General features: G+C 39.6%; 1 protein-coding gene across 1 annotated transcript; it reads left to right on the top strand.

Annotated features, from left to right (window-relative positions):
• Positions 1-1,363: 1,363 nt before the first annotated feature.
• On the top strand, positions 1,364-14,953 carry nipsnap1 (nipsnap homolog 1 (C. elegans)). The gene is made up of 10 exons (XM_028579042.1): positions 1,364-1,584; positions 3,060-3,187; positions 3,856-3,901; positions 4,704-4,798; positions 10,571-10,641; positions 10,842-10,982; positions 12,318-12,349; positions 12,486-12,580; positions 13,254-13,337; positions 14,461-14,953. Exons 1-10 carry the CDS (start codon positions 1,502-1,504, stop codon positions 14,523-14,525), a joined length of 840 nt encoding a protein of 279 aa, XP_028434843.1. The 5' UTR covers positions 1,364-1,501; the 3' UTR covers positions 14,526-14,953.
• The last annotated feature ends 1,857 nt before the right edge of the window (positions 14,954-16,810 follow it).

Below are 16,810 nucleotides of genomic sequence, written 5' to 3'. Positions count from 1 at the left end.
ATGTATTTATATCAAATGAAACTTGTAAAAATACCCAATCAATTCGAAATAAAGATTATTCAGAGAAAGTTTGTTCATTTTCCATAAGAAACAGTAAAGGCTACACCACATGTGTGTGCTTGAACTATAGTGTTGAGGTACAGGTGTTGAGTATGATTCTTTTTAGGTATGATCTGATTTGATGTTATATAATTTCAGTGGGTAGAATGATGGAGAGGATCAGAGAGCACCGCATTATGTATGAAAATAAGTGAAAGTGGGTTGCACAAAAAGGATTTAAGTACTACATGACTAGTCTAACAAAGAAACCAGCTTTGAAAGAATGAGCCACTGTTAGAAAGGAGACCTGTTTACTGCAGCAGGACAACTCAAACAGTGTTAGATACAGTACAGTAAGCTGTCATTTGGAGACATGTATCCCTCACACACACACACACACACACACACACACACACACACACACACACACACACACACACACACACACACACACACACACACACACACACTTGGTTGCAACTGATCTGCGTTTGTATATTAAATCTTACATTGCATGACTTAGGTCTATTTGTACTATTTAAGTGCATGGATGGAAAGTAGCTAAACATTTATCAGTACTGTTGAGTGTAACCATAGACTGTATAGTCTATGAGTGCAATGTTGAGAAACTTAATGTACTTGAGTTTTATATTTTGTGCAACTATATGGATAAATGGAAGGATGTTTGGTGTGAAATGTTGTAGACTACTTTTTGCACCACTGCCTTTATCTGATGGTTGTAGTTCCTTTGCAGAGAAAGATTTTAAGACTTTTGAATTTCAAAAACAATAGCAGCAAAACTTGTTACCACAATTCAGATAATACATTCAGTTAATTCTGAAAGGTGGCATCCCTCATAAGGCTCATTTTTATTTAATATAATGTATATTTCGTTGTGTAAGCTAGATAGGCTACTTCACTTTTAGGGATGTAAATGACTAACTTAATGCAGAATGCAGGTATTTTAGTTAATGGTTGGTTATTATTATTATTATTATTATTATTATTATTATTATTGTTTGGTTCCTGTCATAAACGAGACATTATATATTTGTAAAAATATAAGCCTACAACAATCCAAAGTAGCCAGTGGGATATATATGCGAATTTATACAATGAATTAGGCTAAATAAAATATGGTTAAAATGCATACAATAGAAGCATGACACTGCTGTCAAAGAGGTTCTTTGCTGCTTTTTTTTTTTTTTTTTTTTTTTTTTAGTAAAGTATATAATTACGTCTTTCAGCAAAAATGTTCACAATGCTCAATATTATTGAAAGGCACACTCAACTAATCAGGTCTGATCGATTGTGCGCATTGATCAGTGCGTACTGCGTCACAGAGTCACGCATGTTTATAAATCTCCGGCGGGCTTTAGGTCAAACAGATAGGGAGGGTGGTAAACATTAACCAGATCCGTGTGTTTAACTGCCAAAACAAGTTTTTACCACACAAAGCAACATGGCCACGAGTAGGCATACTTCTGTGTGGTGTAAAGGACAGATGTTGTACAGGTATTCTGTGAATCTGCACCGAGCGACCAGGTAACGTTAAAGACGTTTTTTTATTAAATGTTTTTAAATGTATGTAGCTAAGCATTTATTAAAAGACCTGTGGAACGTTATGTATGATTACCTCGAAGCTTCTTTGAGTAACAAGTACACTTTAAGATCTAATATGCCTAAACTTACGTAAAATTGAACTCCCAAACTTAAATATAATTAAAACGACTTTTCTGTTTGTTATAGGCCTACGTTAACGTTAGCTAACGTAACAAACCAAACTTTCTTCAGCCAGCATTTTGTTAACTCCATACCGCTAGTTTATATTTGTCTTCCCTCAACACATTTTATTGGCTAAATGATAAAGTGAGTCGGTGTGTGCATATATTTACATTATGCTCAAGTAATACCTTAAGACATTAGGGCCATTCTTAACAAAACAACCAGGCAGTTTTCCAAACCAGTTTAATAATCATGTGCTGGAACACTGAACTTTGTCCTGTGAAGCTACACTAACAACTTCTCTGTGCCTCCACACTGTATGCATTTCATCTGTGGCTGGCTATATTCAAAAAAAAAAGGAGCCATGGGAAGTTCTAATTATAGTTCCCAATTAAAGCCATTGGCCCTTAAGGTTGTTAAAAGAGAAGGCTCACTGACCTTGAAACTTTGTGGATTTTAGAATAATAAATAAAGGCTTAGATAGTGTTTGTGAATTAACAGGCGGCATTTAAAGTGCCACATATGAGTAAACATATGCACAGTATACAGTAGCTTCCTAATCCATAACTTGGTAGGTACCAACTAGGCCTATACTCTCTTGGGGCTGTGCTTGGTTCAGCACTCCACACCCTTTGGAAAATCCTGTTAATGTTGACATTGAAGCAGCTTTAAAATGGTTTAAAAGTTTTTTAAAAGCTGTGGAAGTCATTAAAATGTCCTTAGATTGTTGTCCAGCTGGATGTGGGAGCTGTGTTCTCTGTATATACATCTATATATAACTTATTTAAATAGCAATAATATTTTTGGCATGTTTTTGTGATTATGAACCATAAATAATTCACTTCTACTGTAATGCAGTAGTATTACTGGTTGGTTTATTCAGGTTACTTTCTTTGGGACAGTTCCTTAAAGTATAGCCTGAAGACCAACAGATTCAAGTCTAAGTTCTCTGCTCTGACTTTAAGAGACATGTTATTCATGTTCAAATACTGATTGGAGCCTCTTAAATTGTAACAATACAGTAGCTCTTAAAAGGAATGATTTTATCCACTTGGAGTGGGTGAAAAGATTTTTTGTGCTGAAGACACACGCTATGGCATTCAGCCCACTCACTCATACAGTATGCATGTTTTTTCATATCAAAGCATCAAATTAGCATGACTATCTTTTAGCCCATATGTCACGCATATCTCCATGTTCCTTTTAAGTTTTTCTATTTAACATCAACAACTTCTCTGTTTTATGTTGTTGCTTTGAGCTTTTGTGGAACTTTCTTTCATCTCGTTTCTGTGTAGGAGGTTTTCAGAGAGCAACGACAAAGGCTGGTTCCGTTCCTTATTTGTGCACAAAGTCGATGCCAGGAAAGATGCCCACTCCAACCTGCTGTCAAAGAAAGAGACCAGCAACCTGTATAAAATTCAATGTAGGCATAAGATCTTTTACTTACTTTCAATGGACAGTTTATCTTCTTTATTCGTGAGGTTGCAGAGGACCAAACACAAGTGAATGTGATACAGTTACAGCATATTATAATGATATAATGAAATGGATTCTGTTTTGAGTCTCAACAGTCTATCATCCATTTGTCTCTGCAGAAAATGGCTAAATAAATAATGTTAATTACATTCAATCCATACTGGCCTCAGTGACCTCAGAGAAAACAGAGTAACATGAGAGACAAGCACAGGACTGCACTGTAACAAGTTATTTGTCATCATACAGGCAGCAGCAAGTGATTTTATAATAGTGTGATGTATCAAGTTTGTAATGTTTTTGGAGGCAAAATCACAAAAATGTGTCTAGTTTTCTTTTGAGTCTGCGGTGATAACTGTGTCTGTCTCGTGTAGAGAAATCTATCATTCTCCGCTGGCTTTGATCTTTTTTGTGGCGTACGTCACACCATGTCGGGATTTCAATTTGAACACTCTATCAGCCATAGCCTATAACCTATTGAAAAAGAATCAGTTTTGTATATAGAAGGCTTTGCTGAATTGGAGTGTGAAATTACTTTGTTGAAGAATTTGATTGTTGATTGTATTTAAAAAAAAAAAAAAACACACATTTCTGATAAGTCTGGCTTTCTTTTTTCAGTTCACAATGTCAAACCAGAGTGCCTCGAGGCATACAACTGTCTAGAGTGAGTGTGTTCAAAGCTTTAAAACCTTTCATGTACAAAGTATTAACTCTGCCAATCAAGTTATGTTTTCAGCAAGTTTATTGTTTTAATGGGTTTATGTCAACACAACATTTAAAGCTGTGGTAGACAATTTATTTTTGGCATCGTCGGACAAAAAAAATTCCATAATCTTTTAGCATATTTTAATTCAAGCGGTCTGAGAAAAAACGAGACTTCTGCATCTCCGCTTGGTTCCATTTTCTGGCTTTAGAAAACTTAGCCCATGACAGGAAACTTTGGCCAATCACATATTCCAGAGAGCGAGAGCATTTCTATTGGCTGTTTTGGCATATGCCAGTGTGACAAAGGAGCAACAACAGAGCTGCAGGAAGAGGTCTCACTCTCCCTCAAATACTGGCGTTTTTTTGCTTTCTACAACTGCAGTTTTAAAAATAAACTTTATAGAAGACATATATAGAATGTTTTATAGAGCGTTTATAGAATATATATATCCATAAAATCTGCTAGACAAGTTGGATAAGTTAATGATTTGAATCTAGGAGCAGCTAACTAGATTTTTTTCATGATACAATTTCAGAGTTTCCCATATTCACAATATGGACTTTATTCCATAGTATTCATGCAGAATCATTAGGCTAGATTAATATAGTGTAAAATTGAGGTAATGTCTTTGGGTGTAACAGCAAGTTGGATAATGGTGCACTTTATGCTCTCTGAGTGCCCTCTAGTTGGTCATTGTGGTGAAGTGACAATCGGTGTGTGAAGAATTAGATTACTGTATTTTCTTTTATGTTGCCCTTAGGGCTGAGGTGCAAAACCGGCTCCATCAGGACCAGGATTACCCATGTGAGGTGGTCGGAAGCTGGAATACCTGGTACGGAGAACAGGACCAAGCTGGTAAGCAGCAAGTGCCACCGTGAACAGAAAACATGATTAAAAGTGTAGAGCTTATTAGTTGTCAATTATTAAATGAATCGCCAACTATTTTGATGATCGATTTATCGGTTTGAATAATGTTTTTATGAAAGAGTAAAAATTCTAATTCCAGCTTCGTAAATGTGAATATTTTGTAGTTTCTTCACTCCTCTGTGACCGTAAATTGAATATCTTTGAGTTGTGGACAAAACAAGACATTTGAGGACGTTGTCTTGGGCTTAGGAAAACACTGACTTTTTTTTTTTAGCCATTTTTGGACATTTTATAGACCAAACAACTATAGATTAATCGACAATGAAAATAATTGTTGGTTGCAGCCCTAGAAAAGTGTCACCTCTTGTTGATCACAGTTACTGTTTACGCCAAGGACTGGATTCATTTTTCTTATGAACAACACCACTTAAAGGACAATTCTGACGCAAAATGAACATAGGGGTTATTAACGTGTACCGAGTGGAACGTTCTCTGGGACATGTTTTCATGCTAATCGAATGTGTCTGTAGCTTTAAACAAGCTACCGCAAACGGGTGGTTAGCTGCTAACGCTACCTTTCGGGGCAGATGGTAAATCGCTATTTTATACCACTAACAAGGCTCAAAATAGTACCACGCTTCAATGGTAGCATAATGAGGGTCCCTCCATGTAAACCGAAGCATTGAGAACTATGTAAGTGTACAGACAGTTTATTAAAAAGACAGATTATAAAGACAGTACCGTTCATGTTTACATGCGGGCGCCATCTTGGAAAACAGTCATGAGCAGTCGAATCACAAACGCTGTGTTTGAGCTATGTTACTGGTTACTGGCATAGACAGTATATAATGGACCAATGGACCCCGTTGCTCTGGACGGAGACCAGTGAAGGCTATTAGAAGCACTTTTCCGGTGATGGCCAGCTTTACTGCGCAGCCTCCAACTGAGAGAGACAACGTAAATGTGACGTGAGCAACGTGTCTGAAAGTTGTAAGTCTTTCTTAGTGGCTTTAGTAAAACCATAACCTACACGCGAACAGAAATCTTGCTCTGAAAGACTGTTGTTTCGGACGTGCACCCAGTGACTATGGATCTTTTCCACTGGAAATTATGATGGACAATGGGATCACAGGAAAGATCAACAGACCCACGGAGAGGCGACGCAGGCGGAGATGTGAGAGGAAGCAGAAGCGGGGTAAGCGAGCCGGTGTTGTGCCGAAATACGACTGCACGCCGCTAGAGGGCAATGTTGGTCAGTCTAAATAGTTATGTGCACCAATATTAACCAGGTCACTTTTGAAGGTCTTCAGCCCCAAATTTTTTTTATTGTAGCCCCGAATGTCATTAGCCTAGTTGTTTTAAGCAACACAAAGTTTAAGTTCCCGTGTTGCCGTGACGTTAACAGTCTACATGGTTCAGGCTCAAACTCACGGAGCTCTGGAGCAGACCCGTGCGTCGCTTTGTGTGTGTGTTCTGTATATAAAATGTAGGCCTACTAATGTAAATGTAATAAATGTGACTGAGGTCTACTAAAAGTCCTGAAAAGTTTGAAAAAAATACAGAAGCCAATTGTGTGATTGTCAGACGTTGCTGTCCTGAGTTAGGGGGGGGGGGCGGTCACATTTCGGCAGGTCCCATATAGGCTACTCTTGCCAAAAAAGGACTGCACCCCCATAACTCAGGATTGCAAAGGCTGACAAAGACAAACTTTTCGGGACTTTTAGTAGACCTCATAACATGCAAGTATAGCAAATTGTGTGATTGTCAGACGTTGCTGTCCTTTTTTCGGCACAACACCGGCATTCATGCTAGGCTACGACGATGTCCGCACAAACCTGCTATGCCCAGCATCTTCCTCGCCAATGCCCGCTCCCTTGTTAACAAACTGGACGACGTAAGGTTAACTGAGACCTGGCTGCATGATAACATCCCTGATCTAGCCATGGAGCTAGCAGGCCGCTCCCTCTACCGTGCAGACCGCACAGCCGACTTTGGTAAGTCAAGAGAAGGAGGCGTGTGTGCATACATCCACAACAGTTGGTGCACAGACACTATTGTCAATGAGAGACATTGCTGTCCGGATTTGGAGTTCCTGATGCTGAAATGCAGGCCTTTCTATCTGCCTAGGGAATTTTCAGCTGTTTTTATCACTGCTGTCTATGTGCACCCCAGAGCCAATGCTAAAACAGCCATGGGTAAGCTGTATGATGCCATATGCAAGCAGCAAAACAGACACTCAGAGAGCATATTTATAGTAGCAGGGGATTCTGCCCAAATTTTACAAGAACGTGAACATTAAAACAAGGAATAACAAAACACTGGACCAGGTGTATACAAATGTTCCCGGAGCCTATAAAACCCAGTCTTCACCTCATCTGGGACAGTCTGACCATCTATCCCTGCTCCTGACACCAGCCTACAAGCCCATCATCAGTAGGATCAAACCTCAGGTAAAGACACTGCAGAAGCCTCCTCAGCCCTGCAGGACTGTTTTGATGACACCAGGTGGGAGCTCTTTAAACTTACAGACATTGAGCACCACACATCCACAGTCCTCTCCTACATCAACTTCTGCACGGACATTGTAACAACAAAGAAACAAATTACAGTGCTCCCCAACCAAAAGCCCTGGTTTAACAACAGGATGAGGGAGCTGCTCAGAGCGCGGGACATAGCGCTGAGATCAGGGGACAGGGAGGAGTACAGGAGGGCAAGGGCCAACCTACACAGAGGCATCACATCTGCTAAGCGGAAATACAAACAACGCATTGAGGACAACTTCAATGACAACAACCCTCGTGCAATGTGGCAGGGTGTAAAGAACATTACTGGCTATAAACAGAGCAACAGTAACCCCACCTCAACTGACTCCTCTCTCCCAGACCAGCTAAACATCTTCTTCGCCTGCTTTTGAAGACTTCAGCTCCAGCTCCAACAGGGGACCGGACCCACATACAAGCACCACCTCCTTAGAGAGCGACCAGCCACTCACTCTTCTGACCTACCAGGTAAAGAGAGCACTACACAACATCAACTGTAATAAAGCAACAGGCCCTGATGGGGTTCCAGGACAAGTGCTGAAGGAATGCGCTGACCAGCTCGCTCCAGTATTCACACGCATTTTTAACCTGTCACTACAGCAAGCCATAGTCCCCACCTGTTTGAAAACCGCCACTATAATCCCTGTACCAAAAACCTCAGCTATCACAAGCCTGAATGATTACCGGCCCGTGGCACTCACGCCAGTGATCATGAAATGCTTTGAGAGACTGGTACTGCCCCACATCAAGGCCCACATCCCTCCTGACTTCGATCAATATCAATTTGCATACAGGACCAACAGATCCACTGATGACGCCATCTCCGTAGCACTGCACACAGCCCTCACACACCTGGAAACCCCCAACAGCTATGTTAGGATGCTATTTATTGACTACAGCTCTGCATGCAACTCCATCAACCCAGACAAATTGACTAATAAACTACAAACACTGGGTCTAGGAGACCTTCTCTGCCGGTGGATCAAAGACTTCCTCACTAATAGACCCCAGCGTGTCAGGATCAGCCATCATACCTCCTCTAGCATTATTCTCAACACCGGCGTCCCCCAGGGCTGTGTCCTCAGTCCAGTCCTTTATTCACTCTTCACCCACGACTGCACCTCCTCCCACAACTCCAACACCATCATCAAATTTGCTGATGACACAACCATAGTTGGACTCATATCAGACAATAACGAAATAGCTTACAGGAAAGAAGTCCAGACCCTGTCAGCTTGGTGTACCGACAATGACCTCAATCCCAACACCAAGAAGACAAAAGAAATAATAATTGACTACAGAAGGAACAAAATAAACCACAACGGACTGTGTATCAACGGGAAGGAGGTGGAGAGGGTGGCAAGCTTTAAGTTCTTGGGAGTGCACATTGCAGAGGACCTGACCTGGAGCCAGAACACCTCCCATACCATTATAAAAAAAAAAAAAAAAAAAAAAAAAAAAAAAGCCCAGCAGAGGATGTTCTTCCTGAGGACCCTGAAGCGCAATGGGCTCCCTCAGGAACTCCTGATGCGCTTTTATCACTGCACAATTGAGAGCACCCTGACATACTGCTGCACCGTGTGGCACTCCAGCTGCACTGCAGCAGACCGAAAGGACCTGTAGCGGGTTGTCAAGACGGCTGAGAGAATAATTGGCACCCCCCTACCAAACCTGAGTGAACTATACTCAAGCCGTCTTCTTACACGGGCCACAAACATCAGGCAGGACACATCGCACCCCGGACACTCCCTGTTCACCACCCTCCCCTCAGGCAGACTGAGAACCCCCAGTACACGTACAAATAGACTTCGAAACAGCTTCTTCCCCAGAGCTGTGAACATATTACAAAAATCACACATATAGCCACGCATACAAACATAAAAATCTCTCACCCCCTCATTGCAGTCGTATTCTATGCAATAACTGGTGGAACAGTTTTTAGCTGTTTTATCTATTTATTGAGAATGTGGTAGTGTTAGTGTATGTGTATATGTGTGCGTGTACATGTATGTATGTATGTATGTATGTATGCATACTCTGTATGCATATGTATGTATGTGCGTACTTATGTATGCATGTGCGTGCGTACGCATGTATGGATGTGTATGTGTATATGGCTGTAGCTTTATTTTATCTTTTTTTACTCTATGCTGCTATTTGGAGAGGATTGCTCCAACAGAATTTCGTTGTATTGCATACAATGACAATAAAGATCTATCTATCTATCTATTCTGGTAGAAATCTCAATCATTCCCAATCTTACAGAGATGGAGAGTGTAGGTATATGTAAGGAGATAGCAATAATTAGCCTGTGCTTATGTTAACTAAAATGCTAGTTAACATTAGTAATTAAACCTAAACAGCTCATGTAAGTCGAAACTGCCTGCAAGCTTATCCTGTACTGTACGGTAATTCCTCTACTATGTGACACAATCGTTAGCCTATTTTTACAAAAACGTCTGCTACGGAGCCATAACGTGAGATACAAGGTAATGGAGCCTTTTATACATTGTTGTGTTTCTTTAGAACTAAACGGTGGACAAATAGAGTCTTTAAACGCTTCAGATGTAAAGTTATTCGCTGTCAAAGTGACGTCAAAATGAATGCTAGTCAGTGGAATGCTAACGGGAGGTGATGGCTTTGTAGCATCAAAATGGCGCCATAGGAGATTCGAGTTCTGAAGCGAAGCTTACCCCCTTGGTTACTGGTTGCGCGGCGTTCATCGACTGCTCATGACTGTTTTCCAAGATGGCGCCCGCATGTAAACATCAACATGACAATAATATATATATATATATTCTATCTTTTTAATAAACTGTCTATACACTTGCATAGTTCTCAATGCTTCGGTTTACATGTAGGGACCCTGATTATGCTACCCTTGAAGCATGGTACTATTTTGAGCCTTGTTAGTGGTATAAAATAGCGATTCAATGTTATTAACCCCTAGGTTCATTTTGCGCCGGAATTGTCTTTTAATATAGTGGCGGTAATTTGGTTGTAAATAGTTTGGCAGAACATCACAGAAAAATGCAGTACCAGATGACTCACTGCCAACACCTCTCCTTCTACATATGATCATTTACAGTGTATACATTAGGATTATTCAGGGACAGCAAAAAGTGATCACATGGCGATGGATACTGTGTCTCTTGGTTGTGTGGGTGCTGTCAGTCTTTACACAGTGCTACAGTGACATCTGCTGGTCGGTTTCTTGCAGTGCATCTATGGCGATACAGAGGAGGCTACCCAGCGCTGACTGAGTGCCTGAAGAAGCTGAACAATAACAAGGTTGACTGTGAACTTTTTCTTAATCATTTCCTTTGTTTATACAGAATAGTAAATTTAAGAAAAAGATTTTTAAAGTGTACCTTACACTGATTTGAGTTTTCTCCACAGAATCTTAGTTTACACAGTAGAAAATCACTGTATAGTATATATTTGTATATTCTTCTTTTCTCTCCATTTAATAAATGGTTTTCTCTCTTCAGGAGTATTTAGAGTTTCGGAAAGAGAGGGCGAAAATGTTGGTTTCAAGGCGAAATCAGCTCCTCCTGGAGTTCAGTTTCTGGAATGAACCCTTGCCCAGACCAGGACCCAGCATCTATGAAATGCGCACGTATAACCTCAAGGTATCCATATATTACACATATTAAAATTGCATGACATATATTTGAAAATTAGGCCATAGATTGTATTTGAGTTCTAAGAGACTTTACACAGTCAATCACTCAGTCAGGTAGTTCTCTCAGTTGTGTAACATATACTTTCATTAAAATAAAGTCCAAATATAATGCCTTTCTACATATTAGGACTACAAAATGGTATACATTTGCATTCAAAATGGTTCAACTCTAAGTGTTTACACATTCAAGATTTTCTGACTATTTTATTTATATATCACATTTGTATGAGTGGCAATTATCAAATTGATAACATAACATGTAACAATCTTTCTGAGTTGCAGGATTTATTTTGTAATACAGCCACGTCATAGTTATTAAGCCCATGATTAATATTGGTTTTTTTAATAACTTACTGGTATATGAGGCCACCTAATTGTTGCAAAACACAATAATGCTTTTGGGAACACAAACATGTATTATTACACTTCCTTTGGCTGTTTACCAGGGTTAAGTTGACATATGGCTTTTTTTTTTTATCACACTGCAGGCTCCCCATCAACTGAATGTGGGAGCCATATTGTATACATTCAGAAGCCAGTATTATTAACATTGTCATGAAGAGGTAGGACCCACTTTTGCCTTTAAAGCAGACTGAATTCCTGGAGTTTATAATATAAGAATATAAGCTGTAATGCTCCATATGGATCTTCGTCCATGCCAGTGTGATAGTATCTAGTTTGGTTGGATGGTTATATACACATCACTGCCATTTCACTTATTCTCAAAATGTTGCATATTTGGGACCCCTGGATAGCTCACCTGGTAGAGCATGCACCCCATGTACAAAGGCTCAGTCCTTGACGCAGAGGCCGCAGTTTCGACTCCAACCTGTGGCCCTTTGCTACATGTCATTCCCCCCTGTCTCTCTCCCTTCACATCCTCAGCTGTACTATGTAATAAAGGCCTAAATGTGCAAAAAATTATATAAAAAAAAAAAAAAAGTAGCGTATTTGCATACGTTTGGGCGCCCTGTTGTCTCAAAGGAAGTAATGCAATTGTCCTCTTGGCTCTCTTGATCAACAAGGCATATTTCAGCTCTTAGTTATTCACAGTTGACACATTGTGTTTAGGAGTGAGCGGTCTATAAATGGAGAGGCGTATCTGATAAAGTGGTTTAAAACATAGCTATGATCAAATCTGTGTGCAACCAACGCTGAAGTTCTTCCTGCATGTGGGCTCATGTGACACATTGAGTTGGTTGGTCTGTGTAAAATAAACAAGCTAAGCCATGTTTCCATTTTTAACCTGTGTTAATACTTTACCTCCTCACATGTGTTTCAGCCAGGAACTATGATTGAATGGGGAAACCACTGGTAAGGCTCAACAAGCTCTTGCTGATTTGCTAAAAAGATATAGATGATGTCAGTGAGCCTGATCTGTTTCCATTGTAAGCATCAAGTAGTACAGATGTGATCATTATACCACTAAAAATAACATGTCTTACAACAGGGCGAGGGCAATCCAATACAGACAGGAAAACAACGAAGCAGTGGGCGGGTTCTTCTCACAGATTGGTGACCTATATGTTGTTCATCATTTGTGGGGTGAGTATGTAACATTTGTTCATCACCTCAGCACACCTTTTGGGTAGGCAAAGCATGCCTACTCCCCAAATGCAAAATTTTGCCTGAAAGAAATGTCTTAAAGTGCTCATATTATGCTCATTTTCAGGTTCATAATTTTATTTAGAGGTTGTACCAGAATAGGTTTATGTGGTTTAATTTTCAGAAAACACCATATTTTTGTTGTACTGCACTTTGCTGCAGCTCCTCTTTTCACCCTGTGTGTGGAGCTCTCTGTTTTAGCTACAGAGTGAGGCATCTCACTTCTGTACCATCTTTGTTGGGAGTCGCACATGTGCAGTAAGTACTGCTAGCTAGTCAGTTGCAGAGCATGAGGGAGTGCCACGCTAGCAGCTAGGCGAGCATTATAACAAATGTGTTACAAAGTGACGCACGTTCGTCACGGAAGTAAAGGCTGGACTACAATAGAGCTGTTTGGAGCAGTCAGCGAACAGTGTTTTCTCTGGAAGATGGTAAGTCCCTTTGGGGTGGACTTTGGGCTTTTTCACTTTGTAAACCTATAACGTGCACAAAAAGCTATATAGCATAATAAAGGAAAGGGAAAAATCAAAAAAGCATAATATGAGCACTTTAATATGAGAGTGGCATACATTTATTCACACGTAATGTGTGGTTTGGTTACTTGTGTTTACAGCTTATGGAAGCCTTCAGTCCCGGGAGGAGACCAGGAACTCTGCCTGGCTGAAGGAAGGATGGGGTGCAAATGTTCATTATACAAGTAGGAGAGATGCAAACCAATCACACATATACTCCCAAGAAAATAAATCTACCATTTAGCCAAAGGTGATGTGTGCCTCATAAGATAATGACAAGCCAGTGTTTGTAGTGTAATAGTAAGCTGCCTTTAATGGATAGGACAGCTAGGTGAGAAAGAGGGGGAAGACGCAGGAAATTGTCACAGGTCAGATCCGAACCCTGGACCTCTACATCACGGCATGAACCTATATGTTTATGTGCGCCTGCTCTACCCACTGAGCCAACATGGCCACTTCCATTATGTTTTTATATTTTGATTGTAATCTGTTTCCCTTTACATAAAAATATTTCCAGCATAAATTGATTCAGAAAAACCTGAAGTTGTGGTTTTACTTAATTGTGTGCCACAAAATGATAGAGATAGGATGGCCGATAAAAGCTCCGAAAACAACAAATAACAAGCGTCAAATTCAAACAAGATGGAAAGCACCGGAGAGATATTTGCACTTCACAAAAACACAAGAGGAAGGAAAAAAACAGTTTAGGTAGACCACTAGTTTGCTAAATATAAAGTTTACGGGACTATCACTCCCTTTTAGAGTGTGATGAGCAACAGATGGGAGTACAGGAAGAGATCGGTTCAGATCCTCCTCAGTGACTGTGGAGATGAGAGCCCACAGGTGGGTGCTGAGGAAGTGGACTAGATCAAATATATATATATATATATATATATATATATATATATATATATATATATATATATATATATACACACAGAACATGGTGTTGTATTGATAGCACAGTCATTTTCACAGTATTGTTTCTGCCTCTGCTCTCTATAAGACACATTTATAGCTAGATAGATGTTTTACCAACATAAAAGTAATAGGCCTATCTGGGATTGTAAAACATGGTGAAAACAGTGAATATGATGTGATGATGGTATAATAATGAACACTGTGATTAATTTAACTTTGCTTCACAATACATGTGCTGACCTGTAACAAACTGTGAAATAATGTAAATATCCAGATTCACTTTGATTCAAGTCAGAATGGTGTAAAGTTGCAACTAACTTTCAGTTAATTCCATGGTCTTTGAGTTCATGTTAAACCCTTTTAACATGTTTTTATGTCTGTCCTCAGTGCCTTTGATCAGAAGCGTGGAGTCTAGAATAATGATTCCCACCACGAGTTCACCTTTACAATAAGAAGATGACTGGACCTCATTCACCTACAGCCAGAGAGACATGTAGTTTTTTTCTTTTATCTGCTGGATGATCTTTATTATGTAAACATAAGCATTTCCCCCTTTCCATATTTGCACAGCAGCCAGCCAGTCATGAAAAGTAATGATGCCGTGTTTGTGTGCTTATATTTTGAGAATCCTGAAATTATGCTGACATTTCCAGAAGTTTAGGTCAAATAGGTGGAAAAAGGAATGACAAACTGGCACAAAGAAATGCCAAATTATATACATTAAATTACTTGCATGTATGCTATAGGCTACTATAAAGTGAAAATGACATGATTGTTTAGAGCTAGGTGCGGTATGCTTACTGCTTTTTGTTTTTATCATGAATAATGGTAATGGGAAATGTATAGTTTTTCACAATAATTAAAGAATATTCTCCACCCAGCTTTTTATTACTGCACTGGATATGAATCACACTGAATGACAGAGCTTCACAGCTGTGACTGTGAAACACCTGTTTGATGAAACAAAACTTGTCAGACCTCACTCTTTTTTTTTTTTTTTTTTTAACAATAATAAGTATAATAGAATTAAAAAAAAGCCACAGAATGTTAAATGCAAATTAAGAGGAAAAGTATTTGCCAACGAACTCGCAGTTCTTAAATTTTTTTGTAGAACTCATGGTACACCTGTAACTTTGTCCAGTTTATTTTTCCGAGGCGAATAGAACGGGCAGCTACGTGCGGGGTCTGACCAAGCTGTAGCCTATTATATCACCCGTCTCTACGTGAGGAAAGCTGTGAAAGGTGTAATTTTTGGAGGAATCCTAGCCAAATCAGTCTTATGCATTGATGCCATCAACACAAAGTTTAGAAGCGCAATACTAATGTTTTTGTTTGAAGTTCTTGTGACACCACGTTTCCAGTCTATGGTTAAGACTCAAAAATCAAAGACTCAGCTGTCTTGCTCAAACACATCTGAGATATTACAGTCAAGGGGTTTATTAATGAATGTATCAATGAGGTGAATAATTGTCATATGTGCATTTAAGGAGGTTTCTTCCCCAACAAAAATGCAAAAGAGAAGGAAAGAGTAAATTATGTGTGCTGACTCAGATATAATTAGAAAAGTTGATCCAAAGGACAATAAATAGTTGAAAGCAATACAGAATGCCTGAGAGCCTTACTGCAATATATTATTATCTTCTTTTTAAAGATTATGTTTTAGGGCTTTTCTGCCTTTAATGGATAGGACAGCTAGGTGAGAAAGAGGGGGAAGACGCAGGAAACTGCCACAGGTCAGATCCGAATCCTGGACCTCTACATCACGGCATGAACCTATATGTTTATGTGCGCCTGCTCTACCCACTGAGCCAACCTGGCCACTTCCATTATGTTTTTATATTTTGATTGTAATCTATGTTTCCCTTTACATAAAGATATTTCCAGCATAAATTGATTCAGAAAAAGGTAGAAATGAGTGCATACAAATTCACCAGAATGCAAGAAATGAAGTGTTTAATGCTCAGACCCTCCAAATCAGAAGTTGCCACACAATTCTGGACACAAAACCTTGGCCTTTGGGTTGTCAAGCCAGTTATGATTAGGCCAAATGTTGGTGCCATCTAACTTACATCTACCAACTGGAAGCTAAAATGAACATACACTGGCTATTAACAAGCTGGGCAAGCCAATCGCCGTTTTGCATTGCATTCAGATTATTTAAATAAGTCCAGGCTAAGCCCAGAACCTCCTCAGGTCCTAGAGACACCCCTGCTAAGAATGTTTAAAGAGGAAACTGGAGCTTGGGAGTATTACTGCTCTAAAAGCAGAGAAATAATTAAAGCTAAACTGAGCCTATTTTCATGGGTAACATTTCTTTAAGCTTTTCATGTGAATTGAATTGGGAGATTTGCTTATTCGCATTCTTACCGAGACTTAGATAAAGATCAACACCACTTACTGCTGTCAATGACTGTATCTGTCCCGTCAATCAGAAGCTACAGCATCTGATTATCATAGTTTAGCATAAAGACTGGAAACAGGGGGAAGGGTTTATCTGGCTCTGTCCAAAGGTAATACAACCTGTTAAACCAGCATCTTTCAGGTCACTAATTAAAATGTTATATATCTTGTTTGTTTAATCCATACAAAAACGTGTAAACATGACACTTTGTGGTTTGACGGGGGCTTCATGGCAAGGCACATATGCTTGGCAACCAGTGCAAGCTCCAGGAAGTAGAACTTAAACACAACCATAGGCTATAATATATAGCCTACATCTTACATCCACACGACCCTA

Source organism: Perca flavescens, chromosome 5 (genome assembly GCF_004354835.1).
Source record: "Perca flavescens isolate YP-PL-M2 chromosome 5, PFLA_1.0, whole genome shotgun sequence".
In the NCBI taxonomy this organism is placed as follows: domain Eukaryota; kingdom Metazoa; phylum Chordata; class Actinopteri; order Perciformes; family Percidae; genus Perca; species Perca flavescens.
This window is presented reverse-complemented; position numbering and strand designations above follow the sequence as displayed.